Here is a 23,751-nt window from a genome sequence, read left to right as displayed (position 1 = left end):
TGATAATCCATACACAAAAAAAAAAAAAAAGGGGGAATACTGATGAATACTGATTCCTTTAGGCTTTTTTTTTTGCTTTTGCTTTTTTTTTTTTTTTTTTTTTTAAGTAATGAGTGGTTCATTTGCTCTTATTTGAATATTTTAAACTTGTGCTGGAGTGATTTTATAATTAGAATTAGAGCTGATTTCCCTCACTCTGTTACACACTGCAAATGCTTGTGGGAAGCAAGTTTTGTTCTTGTGTTTGTGGCATTAATCCCTGATTAATGTTGCATGAACAGTTTAGCTCCAGGTTTTTAATTGTTCACAAAAGGTACTTGTATTGATAAAATATGGCAGGGTTAACTCTGTTTTTGTAGAAGACTGTTTTAGCCCTTTTTCTCTGCTGTCCTTGATGTTACACAAAATGACCAGACATTCCTAAGCTGACCTTTGACATGGAATATTACATTCCAGATTTCCTTTGAGGGTAAATGGTTTGGTTTTTATCTATGTATGAGTGGATTATTTTATTTTCAGAAGAGATGGCTCAATTACCTGACCTCATGGAATTAAGCATTATACAGTCAAAATGGCATGTGAAAAGGATTGCTCTGAAAAACCCCAGCAGAAATTCCAGTTATCCTTCCTGTAGAATTTCCCAGTGTGCACACAGTGTCTGCTGTCTCGGAAGGGCAGCCTGGGTCAGGGGAGTTGGCTTTTTTAAAGTGCTGTATTTGGGCAAGGTTTGATACTTTAAAGCCCATATGAATGTTGGAGGAAAACCCTCATTGTGCTTTAAAATGCATGAGAAGGGAGGAGGGAGAATCCAGCTTTCTCCTCAGTGTCTTTGAGGCACTGCAGGGAGAGATGCATCTTGCTGAGTAGAGACTGATCAGCACTGACAACCACCACATAGCTGAAAAAATAATCAGAAACACCTTTAAAACAGGATATGGGCGTGATTCTATTCCAAACACTGGTCAGAGAATAACTTTTGGGTATTTTAACCAAGACTGGTGTATGACTGAGGGCTGGTAGCACTGTCAGCCACAGGAGATCTCAGAAGTCCCAGTCATTAGAAAGCTGAAAGCAACATAAGAATAGTTATTACTCAGATAAATCAAAATGTCAAACCTGAATCTTTAGCCATGGAAAAACTTTTCAGATCTACAAGAGTTAGTGGTGTGGAAGCTTTCACAAATGAAGCAGCTAAGCAAATGGTTATAAGGCTGTGGATGTAACTGTTCTTTGAAATATATCTGTGTTCCTGTGATAGTGTTGTGTTGTTAATGAACCTTGTGTCTTATTTCAGAGAGATTCCCCCTCTACATCCAGACAGTCCCCCGCTAATGGTCATAGCAGCACTAACAATTCTGTTTCGGTAAGATTTCCAGTTCCACACAGAGAAAGTGTGAAAGTTTTGTTGGTGCTCATCTGCCATTACTGTTATACTTATCATGTGGTCAGTGGAAAATTTTGTCCTGCTGAGAGAACCCAGGTTATTGGATATGTAACACCCCCTTTTCTTTTTTTTTTTTTTTCTTTTTTTCTTTTTTTTTTTTTCTTTTTTTTTTAGAGGGCTTTTTCCAACATACTCTTCTCATTGAAAGCCGTACAGTGAATTCAATGTTAATAACTGTACTGTGACACTTCAGTCATCCTTAAATCATTGTCAGCACTTTCCTCAAAACTGAGCAGAGGTTTAAAGTGGAAACTTTTATTTCCATCCCAAACTTCGGAAGCAGAGTTTGAAGGAAGAGTAACTGTGCAGTCGGTATCCCAAGACATTTTAGATTTTTTTTTTTATTATTATTATTTTTGTAAGCTTTGTGTTTTGAGAGCCCTCTGGAACGTGTACTAGTTTCCGCTATCTGAGTTAAGGAATTGGTGTGCTCTCTGCTGTCGTGGTACGTGCACATACTGTGTGAAACATGAGCCTTGCCTGGATATGGAAAGCAAAAGGAAGTGGCTTTAAACTGCACTACAAACCAAGCTATTACCATCACATCTTTAACACAAAGTACTTCTGTTTTGTATGTCTTCGGGTAGAAAGGTGCTGTCCATCTCCCGTTCTTCCTAAAGCACATTAATGTTAAAATTCGTGTTGTTTATCATTTGTTGTTGTTTGCACCAATGTAGTAACTACAAACAAGTTTCTTCAGTGAGTGCTGTCAATATCATGAGTTCATGGGACTAGCTAAAAACAAAAACACAAAACCAAGTAACTATTTCTTTAACTGTTAATAAAACTTGCAACTTAGACATTATTTGCCGCAAGGTAAAGTGCTTATTAATTAGTAGAATGAAAAATAACTGTGTGAACGAAAAATTTAAGACATTTTTGTGGATTAAATTAAATTTAGAACACGAAAGTAGTTGTAATCTTAATTCTCAGCACAGCTGATCACATTATACATTTTTTATCATAGTTTTTTTAATATTTATAATAGCCTCTCTCTTTTAAAAGCAAAACTTGATACTTAAGTGGAAAAGGCGTTCACATAAAGAGCCTCTTTCACTTGGTGGTGCTTTTGTGTTGAAGATGCTGAATTATTTATTAAAAAGCACATTCTCTATCTGCTTAAACTTTTTACCTGCTTTCTTCAGCTTGCTGCTAAACAGCCTGGGTTTGATTTTTCTTTAAGAGAAAAGTTATTTCTAAACATGGGTCAATGCTTTATACTTTCGTCTAACTTGCCATTTTACTGTAATGTAGTATGAATCACTAACATACAGTGTTATGTACCCTTAAAAAGTAAAATGAAAATTTCTTCTCCTGGGTTGACTTTATTCTGCAGGACTTGCCATCGACAACACAACCAAAAGGACGACAGGTGAATAGATATCCTCCATGGGCATTTTTGTAAACTTAGCTGCTAGCAAACATCCCTGCTTACCTTTTCCCCCCTTCACGTTCTGTATGTGCTGGACTAAAACATTTAAGCTTGGAAAACTTGTTCCATTTTTTTTCATTTTTTCTTTTTAACTCATTTGTTTGTGGCTAATTCAAAATAGGTTGGTTTTTTGTTTTTTTTTTTTCCATGTGTCCACATGTGTGAGAGTTACAAAGTCATTGTGAATTTAACTGGAGATGTTGATTTAGTTCAGAACGCATTAATAGACTTCCTGTTTTGCAGTGACCTGTGCAGGTTTTAATCTTGGAGGAAAGCTCAAATTTCTATTTTAGCTGGAATGAAGACAAGTAGGGCAGGTGTCTAAAACTCTAAAATACTGCACTGACAAAGAGTGTAAAGCTTGAGTTTATCTGAAACTAATTATTAACATTAACAAAGTTTTTCAAAGAAAAACATTAAGGGCAGTTTCTGCAGAGGTTTGATAAATCTGAAGATGGTCTCTTAAAATTTCAGTTCTAAGTCCCACATTCAATAACCTCCCTTAACTTTGTTACCTTCACCTGGTGGTTGTGCAAGTCAGCACAGGTCAGAGAAAGATCTTCCCTCTCCAGAAGATTCCGAGAAAGCACATGGGGCTCCTCAGAGGATTCCTCATCTTTCTCTTTGCAGTTTTAAGAATTTTTGTTCTTTTACTGCAGCCTCCAGATGAGCACATACTGTGATTTGTGATCCATCTCCAGTAACTGCTCCAGTTATTTTTAGTCCTTCCACTATCAACCTCTGAATTTTTAACCCTGTAAATCATTAGCCTCCTTGTCTACCAGGAATTTTTACAATAGCTCTTGCAGTTCCATTCAAGTGGTCGATCAGCTACATTAACTCTTGCCTTTGAGACTCTTTTTTACTGTTGTCTGGAACTGCTATTGCAAGGTTTGCTCTCATTTCGCTTCCCATTTTTAAAGCCCTCTATGATTCTTTCAACTTCCCATTTTCTTCTGAAGCTGCCTGAATGTAAACATGGAAAGGCTCCATGAAACACCTTCCAGACATTTATGTTAGGTTTTCATTTGCTCCTTATAGGGTTTTTTTCCCTAGGAGAAGGAACTTTGTTCAAGGCAATACCAAAGTAATGGTGTTTCTCTTACTCATACCATTTATAATTACCTGATTTTTTTTTCAATTTTTACCTGATTTTTCCCATTGAAGCAGCATATTTTTCTTGTCATCCTGGAAAACAGGGCTTGGCTAATAGATATATATTTTATGTGTAAGGAAGTCTGTAATGTTCCATGAACTGCCAATATATGGTGGATAATGGATCAAACTGGAGCAGGGACTCGAAAATTAGGGAAGTTTCTAGGCAGTAAAAATACTGCTGATGTTTCTTGACCTACATGAATAAACTTCAGGCAAAATAAAGTATTGGCTCAATATTGATTGCTTCATGGAAAACAAATTACTAAGTAAACATAATTGGTTTCAAAATACCCTATTTCTCAAGTAATTAAAAGAAGTTGTGTTGCTTTTTTAAACTCAATGCACAGCAGGAGCGAGGGTCAGATTTCATGTATTAAAAGTTGTCAGCTGATGCTCTCACTGCAAACCAATAAAAATCCATCAGATGTGAGATAAAAGTGATTAGCCATTTTAAGTTAATTTATTCATATGTCGAGGTGCAGATTGGATTACGTTTTTAAGTGCCATGAATGGTGCTAACACTGCATAGCTACAGCTATTATTGGAGCACAGAATTTGAGCAGAGTTGGAAAGAGATTGTTACAGTTTCTAAGAGGGATATTACCTTGCAATGTAATTGCTGGGGATTTTTAAATCTAGTCTATTTTTAGTAAGAAAATCAGCAGTATGTGTATACAAGGCTGTCTGAGATGCTGCAGGGTGATGTTGGAAGTTCATGAACTGTAATTTTGTTTTTAAGATCCTTGGGTTCCAATTAGCATCAGGGCTCCAATTAGCAACCAAAACTGGAGATCACTTTTATTTTTATTTTCTAGGGTTGAGACCTCAGTAACACACAGGGAAAGGATTGGTGTAATCTTTTCAATTATGAAGTCTGGGTTCTTTCTGTTGATGTTCCATAGAGAATAACTTGCTTAAATTGTGAACTTTATTTACGCAGGAGCAGACTTTTACTGAAAAACCCATAGAGAGAATTTCCACATTCCTCCTGAGTAATCCTCTGGTAGATACAATACAGGACTTCCTAAAAAAATTTTTTGATGTTTTAAATCTTAAAAATTTTCATTCTGAAGGTCACTAATAAAGCCAAAGTCCTTTATGCTGCCCACTAAAATTTCCTGTCCCAGGAATTTTTAAAACATACCATGGGACTTCCGTTGGAAAGTACATTACAGATTGAGTTGTAAGGTGCTGGGTTGTGTTCTGTAATGATTTGTGGTAGTTAATAACTGTTTGAGGGACTCCCTGTGTCTATTACATTTTAGCTGTTCAGGTTCTATAGAACGTAGAAACCATGAGCTGTTGAAATAACATCATATGTCTCCATCATTTGCTGGAGGGGGCATTTTCATTTTCAACTATCACTTAATGCTTTGGCATCTTCCTTTTTTGTTTCTTTCTTTGCTTATTGCAACCAATATGTGTAGCTGCATTCATTCACAGATCAGATTTTCACCTGTTACTCTGAATATCATACCAATGATGATATTGCAGTGTCTCTTACAAACTCTTTTGTTTTTGTAGATCTATGTAAGAGCACAATTTGAATATGATCCAGCAAAGGATGACCTCATTCCTTGCAAAGAAGCTGGCATCAGATTCCGAGTTGGTGATATTATCCAAATCATTAGCAAAGACGATCATAACTGGTGGCAGGGTAAACTTGAGAACTCCAAAAATGGTACTGCAGGTCTTATTCCTTCTCCTGAGCTTCAGGAATGGTATGACTTAAGTTTTCTATTAAAATGAACTTAGTTTTGATTTTATTTCTGTCTTTCATACTCTTCATTGTTGTATAGCTGGCCTTTGAATTCTTTTTCTTACTTTTTTTTTTTTTTCCCCCCCTAAGTTAATCTATTTATTCAATTTGTGTGGTATTGATTTTTTTTTTTTTTCTCATGTATGCACAGCAGTAAGGGCTACATGCAATTTCATATGTGTGGTTACATTAAAAAAAATAAATTCCTGTGCTAATAAACATTGTGCTTTTTGGTATACTGTAGGAAGCTAGGATTGAAGATGGCTACATGCAGATTGGTTATTTAAGAGGGTCAAATTAATTTCTCTTTCAGCTTCTAACCAGGGGTTTCATTAGTACTGTTTACATGCAAGTGCTGCAGGAATAGGGAGGATTTTCTTCCATTTTTCGCGTGAATGTCAAAAAGCAGAACAAAATCACAGTACCAGTGGCAGGTTCAGTGAACAGCAGTGGCACTGAACAATGCAGAGCCCTTAAACAGCCTCTTGCAGGAGCTGTTTAGAAAAAATTTCAAAATTTTTGCCAGCACAAATTCTGGCAAGCGAGTCCCGGGCCTTGGAAGGTACGGCCATAACTTAATGAATTTTATCAGCGTGGATAATGTAGCCCAAAATACTTTGTCCAGGGTTTGCTACATCACAGAACTGGAGCTCTGCCCAGCTGCTGTGCCTCCTGGACTGGCGAAGGGAGATTTTGCCAGAAGAGAAACAGAGGCAGACAAGACCTTCAGCTGCACCTCCTGAGCTCTGTGCAAGCCCTGATGTAAGGGAGGCACAGGTGCACATTGCAGCAGGGTCCCTTGCAGTGCTGCACCCGAAAGATCACCTCCAAACAGTGCCCCAGCACAGCACCACTTGCTCTGCAGGAATTTACACCCTGGTGGTCTTGCCAGACTCTGTGCTCTTCCATTCTGGTCTGCTGCAGAGTGGTCTGGATTCATTCCAGGAGCTGCCCTTCCTCCCAAGCTCACTTCATCTCTGAGCTTCCATCATCTACCTCTAAGAAAATGTTCTTACATCAAATTACCCCTGTATTTATGTTCTTTGAAGTCATTTAAAAAATTGTTTTAAATGTTTTACTGTACTCGTGTTCTATAAAAAAACTCTTGCTTTTCTGATTCATTCTGTGCAGCTTTTTTAAAGACCCTTGATTACAACAGAAAATGTTTTTTCTCCTTATGTCAGGCGAGTTGCTTGTATTGCCATGGAGAAGACCAAACAGGAGCAACAGGCCAGCTGTACTTGGTTTGGAAAGAAAAAAAAGCAGTACAAAGACAAATATTTGGCAAAGCACAATGCAGGTATGAACGGAAAATGCAGGTATCTGTAACAGGTTACATTTTTTGCAGTTTAAGCCTTGCCATTAATTGTTCAGCTACCGTGTAAGCTTAATGAGTTACTTAGGAAAATATAAGTAAAATTCTAATTACACCAACAGTACTCTGCTTGTTCTTTTCTATTTAAGCATGGAGCTTAGTCAGTGAGAGGCAAGCTGCCACAAAATCAGTGCATCATCGTTTATCCTGATTGAGGCTTAGATTGTTTGGGGGTTTATGTTTAAAGCAGCATTAGAAACAACCAGGATATGATTTTTGCACCCTATATAACCGTACTGTGCTCTACAGAAGACTGTGCTGTAGCATCGTTGTTAATATGTATTTATAGTTACAGATTACATATGTGAAAACATCATGAAAGAGCATTTTTGTTGAAGTGGTGCAGCTGGAAGTGGAATAAGAGGCATTGCACAGTCACTGTGTTATTTTGCAGTTACCAAATAGAACCAGCTGTGGAGGTTTAGCCTCCTTGCAGTGATTTCTGTCTGAATCCTGAGTTTGAGGCTTTTGTTTAGACTGCTGAAAAAATGAATTGTTCTAGAAAATTTTAGAAGTGTGGAGTAAGAGATCCTTGTCAGGCAAAATTCATTAGTTTTGGTAGTAAAGATGATCCTGTCATTTATGAGCTGAAATGGCTTCTTTTCTTTTAATATAAAATACTTTATGTGCTGAAACTGCTTTTCAACACTTTTCTGTTGCTTCTGCATTGATGGCATATTCAGTGATGTTGTTGTGGTCTCCTGAGAGACTTGCAGAGATTTTTATTAGAATCACAATAGATATCTGTCCAAGCAGTGGAATGAAAGTATTTTATATTACATTAATTTCTGGGGGATTTTTTCAGTTGCATTCTTGAACACAACGATTAAACAGTATAAATCCATATTTTCATGTATTTGTCTTTACCTGCACAATGTGTGCAGTATCAGAGCTCATCATGTGTCACTATTACAGAATATTTCCTTTTCCTTAAAAGCAATTTGAAAGTAAATTCTAAGAAAGTCAAAGGACAGTAACTGTTCTTTATACTCTTTAAATTCAGTGTTGCATTTAAGATGTTCACAGGTGAATATAAAACTATTTGTTACCCTGAAAGCTCTCACAAGCAGAGAAGGAAAGCTTAAAGTAGGTTCCTTCCTTTTTCTGGTGTAACAGAATGTTTCCCCTTCATTGCAGTAGCACTCAACCACATTTTAATAATTGTAACAAAAGCTGTGGAGAGCAAACTGGATTTTATGAGCCAGAGTCTTTCACAACACTGATAGCAGTTGCTCCCAGCACACATTCCCCAGCCTTGCTCCTCCCATGCTGTGAACTGGATCAAGAACAACCCCAAAAAAACATGGAACTTCTTTTTCTTTAGGGCAGATACATTTCTTACTGCAGCTCTCAGTGCAAATACAGAGCTAAAAATGTCTGTGTGACTAAGCAGGTCCTGCTAGAAGGGAGTGAGCTAAAGGAAGGATAGCCAGGGAAGGAGAAGGAGCAGGCAGAACTGTAGGAGCAGAACAGGCTGAAAGATTTCCTGTCAGTTAAATTCCTGAAAGGAATCTAGACTTTGCAGTCTTGACATCGGGGGACGTTTCAGAGTAGGTTGGCACTTTGACTCACACAGTTCACCTGCCTTCACCTGTTATTATCTTCATTTGCTTTATATCAGAGCAGGTGTTTGCCAAAAATTAGAAATACGAACATTAAAAATTATGATAATGATCATAAAAGAAATTGTTCCCTTCAGAATAGCTTTCCTTTTCCCCTAAGTCAAAAAGTTCATGTGAGTACAGATTGAAATCAAGATTTCTTGTAAAAATGTTATTAATCTTAGTGTCCCTGAGGTACTGAAGGTGATGCCAGTAATATTCCAGGGAATGGTACCAAATAGAGGATATTCAGTATATGAATACTGGGAATTGCTTTGGTGCTCATGCGAATTCAGGTTTAACTGAGGTGGCACTGAATTCGCATTCACTAAAGTTCTCTGTCACATCCAGGATTGTTAGTCAGAAATCTGGCAACATTGCCCTTTGCAACCCTTCAGTGCTTCTGTTTCAGAATAACCATATCTTTTCTTCTACTGGATCCAAAACAGGTTATAATCATTGTCAAAAATGTTGCTCTTACAGGAAAGTAGAATTTTTTTCTCTTTATATCTTAGTACAAAATTAAATAAATTGATCAGCAGTGTGTAATCTGTTTGGACTTGTGTGTTATTTTTCTCTATGGGGTGAGACTGAACTGGGGTGCTGAGAAATGACCCAGTAAAATATTTCATAGTCAGCTCAGATTTGTGTGGCCAGCTAATGATTTCAGAGCTGGTGTGGTATATGAGACATTACTGGAAGTAGAAATGAGATTATTCTGCAAATCAGACGTACTTTATGAAGTAAACAGGAGATTATTTCAGTTGCTTTTTAGAATTAGAAGCGAATACATTCTCCTTTACAAGAAAAATGTAATCCTGTTGTTCTTTCCTCCATGCTTCATATTAGAGTATTAGGCAATTTCATTATGTTTTATCAGTATAAAATCAGTTTTAAAACAAAGCCCACAGAAAAAATGAAATAGCTTTTCCATTATTAGATTCACTGACATTTTTATAAATGGTCTAGAGATACGCTGCAGTGATATCCAGATGTATTTTTTATTTTGCTGAAAGGGCTTCAGAAAAGAACAGAACATGCCAGAAACATGCTCCATATTGTGCATAACGTAGAAAATTGCCGAGCTTTTATAAAATATGTTTATCGTTTCTTAATGTGATTTATTTGCCTTGTGTTTAAACTATTGCATGGTAAAGTTTATTTTGTGCATATACTTTTTATTTTACTAATATATTACAAGCCATATCTCAATGACCCCTGTACATTTTTCATGCTGTCTTACTCCCAATGGCCTCTGTGCATGTAAGTAACCTGTCAAGTGACAATGCCTCTTTATTTGCTTCTTACTGTTTCCTTTCAAGAACTCCTTTTCTTTTAATAGCTAGTTAACACAGAAGCATTGAAGTTCAGTCTTTAAGTGTGCCCTGTATTCCTCCTATCTTTGTATATTAAGAAATTTATCGTTTTTCTTTTTCATTTGAGAACCCCACGATCATTAGTTAAATCCATGTAGACTGAGACACATCTTCACCATACTGCATTGTGATGAAGGCATTAATATGTGTCATTTCTGATGTTTGTTCCTGTTGTTTGTATCTAACATAGCGTGGTTTTGTTCAAGGAGAAAATAAAGGATTGATTTTTATTATTATTATTATTATTATTATTATTATTAAATGGAAAAAGATACTTGCAGGCTTAGGTGGTTAGCATGTGTTTAGTGTGTTGTAGATCATTATTATGAAATGAATTATTTATTTGTTTAAATACTATGAAGTTGCAAAAAGGACAAGAGTAAGAATTCCGTTGTGGAATGGAGAAAAATATGACTAAATTCGTGCTTTTAGTATTTGGGGAAAGGTTGAAAGAGATTCTTCTTCAGGATGAAATTCAAAATGCTCCAAATGGACTAGGAAGTTTTCATATCTGTATCTTTTTCAAGGCCTTAAAGAGCTGAGTGGGTCGATTGGTCGATTTGTAGTTTCACCAAATTGAGGCTGTTGGAATTTCTCAGGTAAAAGGACTGCCATCCAATTGAAAAACTGAGGTATCCACACTCATCCTAAAGGATGGATATAGCTGAGGTGGATACACCACTTAAGACTGGGGCACACTCAGAGATTCCATAGTTTGGATGGAGTCTCCCCTGCCTCCTTTTCATAGCGTGCAAAAATACAAAACTGAAAACTCCTGTTCGTTATTCTGCTCCACAATTGCTGGCTGCTGTAATTTTTACAAATATAAATAGCTGCCTCCTGGCTGCTTCTTTCATTAGAATTCAGCAGGAGTTACCAGAGATGATGCGTTACTGGGCACAGGAGGAATAAGCTGTTATTAATGAACAAAACTTGATTTGTCAATCATTATATTCCCTGCCAATTGACAGCAGATTGATAGGCATGATGGAATTCATCCAATTTCAACTGGCGTTGAAATGATATCTGAAATAATACTTTTGCAATTTTTCCCTAAATATTTTGGAGGTTCTTTTCTGTAATGCCATCACCTTTCATTAGAATTCTTCATTCTGTCACGAGTTTTTAAAAGCATGTCACTTTAATTAGCACGTGTGTTTAAAGAGAACTCTAATTACAAGTAAATGGTGTGGTTTGAAAGAATAAATAACCACAAAGTATTAACACTCTGTGCATTTCTCATAGATCTTGTTAAAACATGATTATGAAAGTATCCCTATCTACAGTGTAAATAGATGTTCTCATATTGTATTCATGTCGGTCACTGTCTACAGATTTTTCTTTAGTATTGCTATTTCTTAGGAATGCAAACGTGAATGGCATGCTGTTATTTCTAGCTGATTTTTGTGGTCTGCTGAACACTGCATGAAAGGACATGCAAACTTTGCTGAGCACCTCGGTAGCTTTGTTACTGCTCTTAACAGATTTTTAAGTGAACACTCTTGCTAAATTGCATAAGGAATGAATGGTTTTGTTTTCCATGACATGTTACTTTGTATTATAAACCTAAAACTTGATAAAACTATCATTTGTAGCAGAATTTGTCGTCACCCTTCATATGCCTTTTTTTTTCTTACCCTTTGGGGCTTTCTTTTGTGTTTTAGTGTTTGATCAATTAGATCTCGTCACATACGAAGAAGTAGTAAAGCTGCCAGCATTCAAAAGGAAAACACTAGTCCTACTAGGTAATCTTCAGTTATTTTTCTGAACATAGCATCACAGCTTTGAAGCCCTTCTGGTGGAATATTTCTAAATGATTTTTTTTGTGTGTGTGTTGTGGATCAGGTGCACACGGTGTCGGAAGAAGACACATAAAGAACACGCTCATCACAAAACACCCGGACAGATTTGCTTACCCCATTCCCCGTAAGTAGCAGGGTTCGGCGTGCTGCAAAATTGTTTGTGTCCTCCTTGACAACACTCCCCTTGTTCTACTGCCTGTGTTCAGCTCAGCTGAGACAAATCCTGCCTTAAAGGTGGGAGCTGTGAAGGACTGGGTGCGTTTCGTTGGCTTTTTCAAAGGGCACGGTGGAAAGTAACACCACTTGTGCATCAAATGTTCCTTATTATTCACAAAACTTCTTGGTAGACATACTTCTCTCTACCCCAAATGTTTGTCTATTTTGAATGAAGGATTAAGGATTTCTCATTCTTAATTGTGTATAATTCTCATGAGAAGAAATACGAGCTGGATTTAGAGGAAACCTTTTAGTGTTTTAATCACTTTACACCGCCAAGTCTTAAGGACTGGTATTGCCCTAAAATAACTTCAAGTTTCCAGAGATGACACTAAGTAAAAGAAAAGACAATTAATTTCACTGCTTACCAGTGGGTGGTTAGGAAGAGCACAGAGGTGTTATCCCTTCATGACAATATCAGTACCCTACAGGAATTGCAGATCCCATTACATGATGTCTTGGAGATGCATCTTTTTTCCTCAAGCTAAGCGCACCAAAACAAGAGCATCCAGCCCCTACCTGTCCACTCTATTTCAGACTGACTGGCTCAGGAGTTACACTCACTTAACTTTCTTCACAGAAACTAGTTATTTTATCTGCAGATGCTTTTTAAATGGACTCACCATGATAACGTGCCTGCATTAGGTTCCTGCTCTGTGGAAGCACTGAAATAGTTTCACTGATTTTCTAAGACTGAAAATATGCATTTTCTGCATTCCTTTACAAAACCATGGGGTGGTAGGTAGCTTTTGAGATGGGCCTTAAATTGGGTGAGGAGTTTGGGAGTGTGTTTTATGAAGAAATTACCTCAAAACCTGATCAAAAATATCAGGTCACACACAATGGCAGTTAATTCTAAATATTAATAGGACATACTTCTCTCACCACATAAGTCTGTAGAAGCAGTATTCCAAAACTATGTTATTCCTATTTAGCTTTCACCTCTCTTGATCATGGGTAATCAGGTTTTTAAACTGCTTTTTCACACTCATAAAAACTTAAATTAAAAAAAAAAAAAAAAAAAAAAAGGGAAATGCAGAAATGTTTTTAGGACAGAAGAGGGTTTAGGAGAAATATCAGTATCTTAAGTACAGTAGACCCTAGGGACTCTGCTCCTGCTTTTCCCAGCACATATCCCTCAAACTCCTGTTTTTTCCAGTGCCTGTCATTCTGACTGTCTTGTACTTCATTGCTCTATATGTGATTTTACAGCTCATAATTCACTGAATAAGTATTGAGAAACAAACAGAAAAAAGAAGCCATAAATAACCTTAATACTGCTCCTGTACTAAAAATATTTTGTATTTTCAGACACAACCAGACCTCCAAAGAAAGATGAAGAAAATGGCAAAAATTACTACTTTGTATCACATGACCAAATGATGCAGGATATATCAAACAATGAATATTTGGAGTATGGCAGCCACGAGGATGCAATGTATGGGACAAAACTGGAAACAATACGAAAGATCCATGAGCAGGGACTAATTGCAATACTTGATGTAGAACCTCAGGTAACTAATCAGAAGTGTATAAAAATGGGACTCGTCACAAATCCTTCACCCTTATTTCATTGAGGTGTTTTTATTGATTGCACACTAGGTAAGTGCTTCATAAAGTGGTGTGTAACAAAAGTCCTTGGACCACCAGGATATGGATCTGTGGAATTCTGGTAATCACGTGGTTAGAAGAACACAGAGGAGAAAGAAAAACCAGGCTCTCAGGAAACACTGATAGTTGATTTATTCATTGTAGAAAATCTGTGGAAAATTCTGATATATTTCCTTTGAAACATCTGTGTAGTCATTACTTTCAATTCACAGGGATTTGTTTACGTATTTTGTTAAGTGAAACAACATGAATATAGACAATTGTGGTGTTTATATTATTCTAGCAGATGGAAGGAAATGGGAGGAAAGACAAAATTGTGACCGGTGTTATCCGCTTAAATTTGCTGACTTGTTTCTTCTTTGTGAATAGATTCAGGAAGTTCACATTTTTCTAAGAATGTCACAATTTCAGGAGAAATGAGATACCTGACTAAATTTTTTAAAGCAGTTCAGCGTGTCATGGTGTGGTGGTGTTCTTAAAAATAAAATCCCACGTTTAACAGCATTCAGGGAGAGCAGCATTTATAGTTCGTTCAGATGGAGCAGCTGTTAACAGCAAACTCTCCTGATAAACTTTTTCAGTATGCGTTATTCAAGAGCTATACAATTCTCAGAAGTGATTTTAATCTTTGTTAGAATGCATTTACATTTGGTAACAGCTGCCGTTGCCACGTTTCCTCCAGCTGGTGTCCAGCAAACCGCTTTCCTGACCAGCTTCCTCATTCATCCATCTCGGCTCGCTGAGGCCAACCTGTTTGTGGATTTATTCCTGCTTGACTTGCACCACTTTGCTGTTTAAAAACTCCTAGTTTTATGGGTTTTCTTGCATTTCACTTCTGGGCTTTGTCTCTTGTTTGGAGCAGGTTGGCAGAGGTGGTTCTTGTTGGCGGCTTTGAAGCAGCGGAGATGAAAACCTTTTAGCTCAGGGAAAGGGTGGATTGTGGGGGTTTTGTTTTTTGGGGTTCTTTAAAAAGAAAAAGCTTCGGAGAAGACAGGAAATCGAAAGAGCAAAACCAGTGACCTTTAGTAGTCTGACTTTATCTTGTCCATCCCTTTGAGTTCAGCTGAGATATGTTTAACCCACTGTCCTGCGCTTCAGTCGAGCTGGGATCTGTGAGTTTCACAGATGGCAGCTCTGTGTCACTCAGTTCCTGAAGGCAGCTCTGTAATGAGAACTCTTCTCTTTTGCAGAGATTTGATTCAGGGGATTGGAGCTGTATTTACTGCATTTAGTGCTATGTTCAATTTTTAAACACTTCAAACTTCTCACGTCACATTTTCATTTTTTTAAAAAAAATAATTTTATGATAATGAAATTTATATTCCAATCAATATTCTAAAACACAGTTGGCTCTTTTCCCTATTTATGGCATGTGATTTTTTTTTAACATGGCATTTCAGTTTAAATGTCAACAGAATTCCACACTCTTTGAGACTCTATGGGGAGAGAGAGAGGCACTCTGAAAGTGCTAAAGCTTTTACTGTGTCATAAACTCACTTTAATTAAGGATAAATATCTGTTTTGACCACCAAAAATGTAAAATAATATAAAAAAACTGTGTGTCTGAATTACTAAGGTCTTGACTCCAATTCATTTAAAAACAAATTCCGTGTTGGTAGATCATGGATTTTTTGTTTGTGTGACTAAACTTACTTCACATTAATTGTTGGAGCTTTCCTCTAAAACATCTGACTTTTTTTTCCCCCAGGCATTGAAGGTCCTGAGAACTGCAGAGTTTGCTCCTTTTGTTGTTTTTATTGCTGCACCTACGATTACCCCAGGCATTAATGAGGTATGGCACCTTGCAATCTGATGTCCTGGCAGAGACAGAATTAACGATGAGATTCAAATGTGCAGATAGGACTCTTTAATTGTCTCCTTGTCTGTAAATGAAGAGGCAGAAAAATAATTGAATAACAGCTTTATTAAGTTGATTGACGTACTTTTACTGTTTATGAACCGATAATTCAGAATGTGGGCTTCAAGAGGAAGGATCCATGTGCTGTATTCTAAAATATTCTTTTATTTCATTCTCTGCTCCAGCTCAAAGATCCATTTCCAAATCATTGGCACAAATCACTCAGTTGTGAGTTGCAATGCCAGCACTAATCCACCTTTAGCTTGAACATTTTCTCTGCACAGCAAATATGTATCAGAAATAGGCTCATTCATTTTGACAACTGTCCTCTAAGAATTGGAAGCTTTGACCCAAGGGGTAATTGCTTGTGGAATAAGGCTAATTATTCATGGGGATCCACATCATACATTTCCTACTTAGTATTTATAGGTTATCTGCTGTGCAGATTGCTGCTGATTTCAAGGATACCAAGCAATTCTGGATTTAGCTGACACTAAGGCAAACTCCATTTTCACAAACACTTAATTTGCTCAGTCATCTTTAAACCATGATATGAAAGTATTTAACGTGTTGGATTTGATCGTGGATCTGTTCCAAATATCCTAGATGTCTCTTTGATCATCAAAACACAAAGTAAGAAGCTGTGGCACTACAGCAGATTTCTCTAGAAATGTAATTACAGTGTCATAAGCATGAAGCTGTGACATCACTGCAGAGGCTTGCAGGAAAAGAATGAGCAAGACAAACATTTAAATGCAAATGCCCGGAATGATGATTCAAATCAAAGGTGGAAAGTGAAGAATTTTGGCTTCTAGCTGGAATTTTAAGGACAGCTGATGCATTCAGCTAGTTCACTATGATGCTATACTGGGCTACTTTAGCCCTGAAATTGGAATTTTGATAATCTTAAGCACAAGTGCACGAGTGAAAGAGGGATAGGAGGGGAAAGAAGGCTCTGTTCACTTTCACAGCGTTAAGTTATGTCATTTCACTGTGACTTAGGGACCCACAACCTAATGGTACAACCCAGGAGTTTAAAAACAAAGATCCCTCAGCGCAGCACAACTCACCATGTTAGTGAAGTGACACTTTGTGTAACTGCTGGTGGGATGCTGTGAGTCAGTACAATCTTGAAAAAATACTAGAATTGTGTCATCTACACTGAATTTTCCTTTGTGTAAACAAATAGCATTGCCATACCTGTCTCACCTCCCAGATGTCTTTCTTTGGCCTCACTCATCTGCCAGTGGTCCTTAAATTTTGATCTTCCAGTTGTAGGATGTAATACAGAGATACTTGGGACAGTTCATATGAGGGAGAAAACGTTTTCCCTCATACACTGGGAAGAGAATAGAAATGTGCCTTTTATAGTAGTGGTAGGGAAGTACTTCATGGCAAAGAATTTGTAGAAGTACTGTGTTCTAAATATTTGCATTTGTGCTGTAAAACCTGTCTGGTTTAAGCTCCTGTGACAAAAGTCTCTGTGCCCGCAGGGTTTCACCCAGGCACATGAATTGCTGAGCCAAAGCCACACCCACAAAACGTGCTAATTTATTAATCAGTTAAAATTAAGAAAAGGGAGGGGCAGGGGATGGTAATAGCAACAGACCTTACCCAAACACAGGTTCCCATTTTCCAAGGTTTTCTGGGCAGATAAGCAAAGTATGTCTGTGTGGTAGCAGCCTGCAAGGCAGCAAGCAAGGGTGAGGAGTGTGTGTTTCCTATTCCCCGTTCATGCTTCCCTTTTGAAAGGTTCATTTGCATAATGAGTGTCCTTTTCTGTTGATCATCTTGCCCTGCCTTGTTTTATTTTACTTGAGCTTTTGCAAACACTTCTGTAAATGACTGTCCTTTTTTCCCCTCCCCTCGTTTTCTTAAATTTCATCTTTGCTTTTCTTTTCATTTTCCTGCGTTCGTACTAACTGTACATAGCTGCCAAAATGGTGCAGAAAACTGCCCGTAAGTACCAGCTAGGGGCTCACAAGGTAGTCCTGGCTATTGCAGTAGTTCTAGAATGTAGATACGCTTGTTCCCATTCAACATTACTTTTGCCGTTGGAGTCCAAATTTTTGCCCACACAGCAAGAGTCAGAAGACAAAATCTTATCCTTTCCAGTGAGCGTAGCACTGCGCCGTGAGCAGCCCTGCAAAGCACGAGACCAGTGTCAGTCATGCAGGGAATCTCCCAGAGTGCACCCACCTGTCTGGTCACAGAGGAAGCTTAAATCAGATGGTTGTTGTGCTAAAACAGAGAGGAGAGAGGGTATCAGGAAACCTTGGGCTAGTTCCTCTTTCCTCCAGCTGTTCCTACCTCCATTGCCCAGACAGCAGCAAATGGATCACAGGCTCCATTTGTTTGATGTAAAACTTATTGGGCAAAATTCTTCAGACTTTTAGCTGTGCTTCCTCCCTTCCTACAGCCAAAGAATAAAAGGAATTTTTCTTAGGAAGTGTGGAGCTCACCAGCTGTTTCAAATTGCGAATTTCTTTCTGTTGAAGCAAAACTGGCAAAGGCCTGATGGTGTTTACACACTGTCCTCAGCCTTAGATGGGAATATTAGTAATTTTTTGGGCTGGGCTTTGATTGCCACAAGTGGCAGCTGTTTGTCCTATGTACTTTCAGGCCAAAAAAACCCAGCCCTGAGAGAGTGAAGATGCCACTGGTGGCCTCTATATCCGTGGGGGTTATTTCATGGATAAAGCCTTGTTTCACTCCTTTCAGCTGTGGTGGAAGAGGAGAGATTGAATTAGGAAGAAAAACTAATGGACACACTGCAACAAGGCCCACATAAAATTCATATTGCACAAGAGCTGAGGGAAGAAGGAAAGGCAGATGTTCTGCTCTCCCAGATTGTTAAAGTTCTGAAGTTGTGGCCATTTGTTTTTCTGCAGCTTGCTGAACATTTTGATAAATATCTTCTGTCTTGACACTATTGAGAGCACAGCTGCTGAAGAATTTCATTCTTGGAACATAATTTGGGATGTTCAGTATGAAAAATTTATTTAAGACATTTTAGAGAAATTGAGGGGAACTTAATACAGCAAATACTTTGATTACAGCTAGCTTCAAAGATGAGTTTTGGTATTTAAGTCTTGCAGACTCAGAAAACAGCCAAGTCTGGCATGTACAGATAGATACTCTATCACAAACACAGGTGACATTTAGTCCCAGAATGAAACAAAAATCAAAAACTTTGGTCTCTTTTCCTTTTGCTGAGCTTAGGAAAGTTTGAACATAATTGAAACTTGGTGCAATAGCTTATCCCAAACTTATTACTGCACATAAAAGAATATTAACAAAGTAGTGATCTATAGTTCCAACAGGCTGAGAAGCTTAGATATTCCAAAATAGAGACTACTTTGATCCCAGTAAAGCTGGATCTAGGAGAAGAAAAACTGAAATTGAATGAATTTTTGAAACATTTCGTTTTGTAGAATCTATGTGTGTAAGGTAAACTTTACCAGCTGGCTTTTTTTATGATGAGATAGCTGTAAGATTTCCAGATTTTCACTGTCAGTCACAATAACATAGATGCTCTAGTGAGAAGAGTCCATACCTGTAAGTAAAACTGACACTGATGGGAAATCAGAATAATAATTCAAAATCTGCATAAGGACTTACAGTTGTAAGGCTTCCAGGGGCTGTCATGAGATCAAAACTCTTTTCAAGGTGCATTATGATTTGGACAACACAGACTATAAATAAAAATTAATTTTAGCTGGATACGTTTAAAGCACTGAAAATACTCTGTAGGACAAGTTATTGACCTTCTTTTGGAGGTTAATTTAAGCAGGAAAGGCTCAATGCTCAGCTGGTACAAATGGAAGTCTCTTTTGGAATCTGAGAGGTTGGAAGTTTACCTAACTAGGTTTTGGCTTAAAGACACTGGGCCATATGAACTATTGCAGAAAAATACTTAATACTACTATTGATCCACATTGTTCTGTTTGTTAATAGCATAAATTAAATTTGCGCACACTGGAGTTTTCTACAGAAGTTCCAGGAGTTGCTGGTGGCTCAAATTGGCCCATACAGGGAACATCCCTTGTGCAGAAATGCATGTGAGCAGTATTTGCCTGACTTGGAATGAATTTTGTAATAATTTTCAAGTGAAGAGAATGGCACCACACAGCCCCCTCCCCATCTGAGACTGCAGCTTCAGGAGAGAAGCAGAACTGTAACTTTGGCAGAGAACTTCTCCTCCAGAAGTGGTTGGTTTCATTGCTGCAGGGAAGGAGAACTGTCTCAGAGCAGGTTGTTTCCTTGAGGGGACCTGAAAGCTGTTGTTCCACAGCTACTTGTCACTGTAATTACAAATACTTGGGAAGCTGAAACAGAAAAAAAAAATAAAGGCGGAGGTCATCTTAACAGTCAGATAAAAACGTTCACAGAGTAATTTCGAGTGAAAAAGCTGTGGGCACTGTGTCTGTACTTCTGCAGCCTAAAACTCTTTAGAAAAGTGTATCCCAGCTGATGGATCAAGTAGAGGGAGCCTATGGCTACTGCAGAGCAGCAGGAGTCATTTTGCACTATATCCACCCCAAACCTGTGGGACAGGAAAGACTTGATTGCTTTCCTGTGGCTATTTCAAGGTTCCTGAGAACAGCAAATGGGTTTGTTGGGTTTTTTCTTAATTCATAAAGCAATTTGCAGGAAGAGAATTCGAACTTGAAATTGCTGCAGAGCCCTGGGAAGAAGCTTTTTGCATCCAGGATCTCCCACTGAGAGGGGCTGGCAGTGCCCTGCTCTGAGATAGAGGAGCGATGCAGGGCGAGAACTTCCTTATCAGTAACTTGTTGTTAAAGGAAGCAGACCCAGAAGGTTGGTGTAGAGCAGAAAACATTACCAAAAGTGTGAACAGCTGATACCTGACAGCCTGTCCCCCTCCTCCTGTTTCTCATGTTCTCCCTGGGACACAGGCCCGATAGCTCTTCCTTGTGCACCGTGTCTGATTTGTTCAATGCGGTCTCCATTGCTGCATTTCCAAGCTTCCATCCTCTCCCTTGCTTTTTATTTTTTTTTTTAACTCTAGAGCTGTGTTTTGTCTCCAAGAATATCAGTAACCGAGCGCTGGTTGAGTGTCAGCTTCCAGGGGGAGACTGTGCCCTTTGTCCCGCGCGATTCCCGTAGTTGTAGGTGGGAGAGCTGAAGCACCTCGACTCCCTGAGGCCTTGCTGCCCGTTCCCCTGTCGTGGCAGCGCACAAAACAATGCAACTTTTCTGTCATTTTTTCTCTCCCGGCCGCCGAACAGGACGAATCCCTTCAGCGCCTGCAGAAGGAGTCGGAAATCTTGCAGAGAACATATGCACACTACTTTGACCTAACAATTATCAACAATGAGATTGATGAAACCATCAGGCACCTGGAGGAAGCCATCGAGCTCGTGTGTACAGCATCCCAGTGGGTCCCGGTCTCCTGGGTCTACTAGACCGGGAAAGAGAGAATTGAGGAGAAAACAAAGAATAAAAAAAAAGAAAAAAAAAAAAAAATCTGTCATTACTGGGAACCACCTCATACATGGAAAACCTCTTCGTTATTGACCTTGTGTCAACAGGTCTTGGCCCCTAGAGACTACCTAGATGTAGTGTGACCTAAAATATAATTATTGTCATGTCCGAATAGATAGGAGGAGGGGGAGGAAAAGATGAAACACTAATTTAAAGAGACAGTATCTTTTTTTTTTAATCATTTCTCCTAAACTTTAATAAAATGTATCTTTAAATATATGTATTATTCAGTCCTTTGGAATGTTATATTTTTGGAAATCGTAGCTTTTTATTTCAAGGGCCCCTAAAAACTGCACAAAATAGATGCTGCTTTCTATAATCTATTTTAATAGTAATAATAATATGATTCTGTTACCTTAACTTGGGGGTGGAACACTACATTCTTTTTAGAGTCTGATTTTATGGTTTGGAATACTTTGCTTTCCTTTATTTATTTGAAGTAATTAGTCTAGTGGTTACGAAACAAATTCATAAATTTTAAAGGCCTTTTTTTTTTTTTTTTTCGCGCTTTTATTTTTCTTTCCTCTCCTAGGGTAGTATTTTTAAGTACTTTTGTGTAACATCCAGATGATGTGATACTGTCTCTTTGAAGAACTCTGTAAAAGTTTTAGAAATTTGAAATTGGGTCTTGACTCTTAATGCATGTGGACAGTCGCAAGCGTTCATGCCGTTGGTGTATCTGTGTTGATAAAACCTGTAATCTACAGCAAAGTACATTCCGTTCATGGGAACACGTACCCAAGGGAATAAAGCAAAATATTATTCTGACTAAGTTGTAAACCTATGCACATCCCTTGCATTTTGGGCAACTTTATTAAAAAAAAAAAAAAAAAAAAAAAAAAAAAAGGAAAGGAAAAAAAAAAAGAAAAACTGATTTTTATTAATAATAATCATGTAGTGAAATGTGTTTGTAATTTTGTCTCAATTTAATTTGTTGTAAGGTGGGAGGGGGCAATTACTGGTTTCGCCATTTCAGATCTGTGTTGTCTGAGAGTATTAACGTTTTAATTAAGTTGAAGCAAAGAAATGCTGATTTTTAATATGTATGTAATTGTTTAAAGATGCACACATTTTAAAAGAAAATACTGTGCAATGAAGAAACCAGTTTAGACATTGCGAAACTGACTATTCCAAAAGACTCATCTGCAACAGCCCTGTAAATTCCTTTAAAAATGGTAATTGACTCTACAGTCTGACCAATTTTTTTTTTTATTTTAAATATACTTCCTTTTATGTGTTCAACACTTTAATGCTTTTGGGTCCTTCATTTCATCACAGGGAGTTTCAAGAGCAAATCAGTGACTCGTGCAGTGAGGAAAAGTGTCTTAAAGTCTGTAAGGGAAGCCTTTGTAGGGGCACAGCCTGCAGTCTGTCCCAGGGCCTCTGTTCCTCCTGGATCAGCACAGGCTTCCTTCCACAAAGTTGGAATTAGGGCAGAGCCAACTAAAAAAAGTGTAACCATGGGCTGACCTGGCACTTCATTTCCCTTCTTGATGCTCTCTCTGGCCCACAATTTGCATTTTCTCTGAAAAAAAAATGGTTAAAAGGCAGCAGGCATTGCCACCTCTTTCTAGGTGCCAGAAATACACTGTTCCTTAAAATGACTTCTCCTCAAAGTTTGGTTGGCTGTGCTGATGTATAATATGAATTTTAGTGTTTATATTAAAATGGTGCAGTGATACAGGATTTTTCCTCAGAGTGGAACTTCCAGCTGGAATTGGTCTGTGCGCTGCTCCGGTTGTTCGGGACCGTTGCACGTGCAATCAGAAAAGGGTTCCCCAGGTCGAACCTTTCTCACAGGGGCAATTCTGCTGCTAATTTTCTCCTGCCTCCTCCTTCTGCAGGTTGGGTGGTGAAATCTGTTTACAATTCTTGTAAAATCCACAGCTGAAATCTCAGTCTGGCTGTGCCTCTTCCCACCCAGCCAGGGCAGGCAAAGGTGTTTATTCCCGGCAGCGTTCGGAGCCCACGGAAGGGAAATTCATCCATCGCTTTACCCCACCTGCTGAATGCCCTTCATGCCACAGCTGGAGTCACAGTTCTGTGGCTGCACCCCAAAACAAGAGCTGTACCCGAGTCTCTTGGGTTTACAATTAATGGAATTAATGGATGGGTCAGCGTGGACCTCACGTGCACAAGAGGGAAACGAGAGGAACTGTCAAAGTAATTGTAGGTGCTGTTCCGGGTTTAGCCCTGAAAGAAGGGGTTAAGCTGATGGTGCAAGCTGAGCTACTCAGTGAGTAAGAGGTCATTTTTTAAGTGGCTGCGTGGTTTAGTCCAGGGTGAACCGTAGCTGATGTCCTGCAGGCAGCTGTCGCAGTGGTGAGTCCGCACTGGCTGAGCTCGTGGAAGTGACAGGTTCATTCGCTCTCAGAACTACCTCTTTTCCCAGCAAAGCACAAAGATGGGAAGACCTGCTGAAAATCAAGCAGTGGAGTGCTTCTGATGTTAGAAATACAAACTTCTCTGGTGAGCATTGGTGTCTGAATTCAGTGACACGTTTTTCATCTCAAATGTTTATGCCATTAAACAGGTAAAGTAATTTTGATAATCCGAGTATAGTCCATGATAAATGTTTAAACTACACGCTTTTGACTCTCTTAATGTGAAT

At 38.4% G+C, this 23,751-nt stretch overlaps 1 protein-coding gene across 10 annotated transcripts in view; it reads left to right on the top strand.

Moving 5' to 3' along the window:
- CASK (calcium/calmodulin dependent serine protein kinase) overlaps positions 1-22,384 on the top strand; it is a 190,759-nt gene extending 168,375 nt beyond the window's left edge. For 5 of the 10 annotated variants that reach the window (XM_040056682.2, XM_040056680.2, XM_040056687.2 and 2 more), the window contains 9 exons: positions 1,295-1,363; positions 2,781-2,816; positions 5,559-5,755; positions 6,978-7,093; positions 11,810-11,890; positions 11,991-12,071; positions 13,475-13,677; positions 15,483-15,566; positions 20,885-22,384. In XM_040056682.2, coding sequence (XP_039912616.1) covers positions 1,295-1,363; positions 2,781-2,816; positions 5,559-5,755; positions 6,978-7,093; positions 11,810-11,890; positions 11,991-12,071; positions 13,475-13,677; positions 15,483-15,566; positions 20,885-21,061 — 1,044 coding nt within the window. In that variant the 3' untranslated portion in view covers positions 21,062-22,384. The remainder of the gene's footprint in view (positions 1-1,294; positions 1,364-2,780; positions 2,817-5,558; positions 5,756-6,977; positions 7,094-11,809; positions 11,891-11,990; positions 12,072-13,474; positions 13,678-15,482; positions 15,567-20,884) is intronic. The other 5 variants (XM_040056686.2, XM_040056683.2, XM_040056681.2 and 2 more) reach the window with 4 other exon arrangements.
- The last annotated feature ends 1,367 nt before the right edge of the window (positions 22,385-23,751 follow it).

The sequence above is a fragment of the Hirundo rustica genome, chromosome 2 (genome assembly GCF_015227805.2).
Source record: "Hirundo rustica isolate bHirRus1 chromosome 2, bHirRus1.pri.v3, whole genome shotgun sequence".
In the NCBI taxonomy this organism is placed as follows: Eukaryota; Metazoa; Chordata; class Aves; order Passeriformes; family Hirundinidae; genus Hirundo; species Hirundo rustica.
Note: the sequence above shows the minus strand (reverse complement) of the source record. Positions and strands in the feature narration are given on the sequence as shown.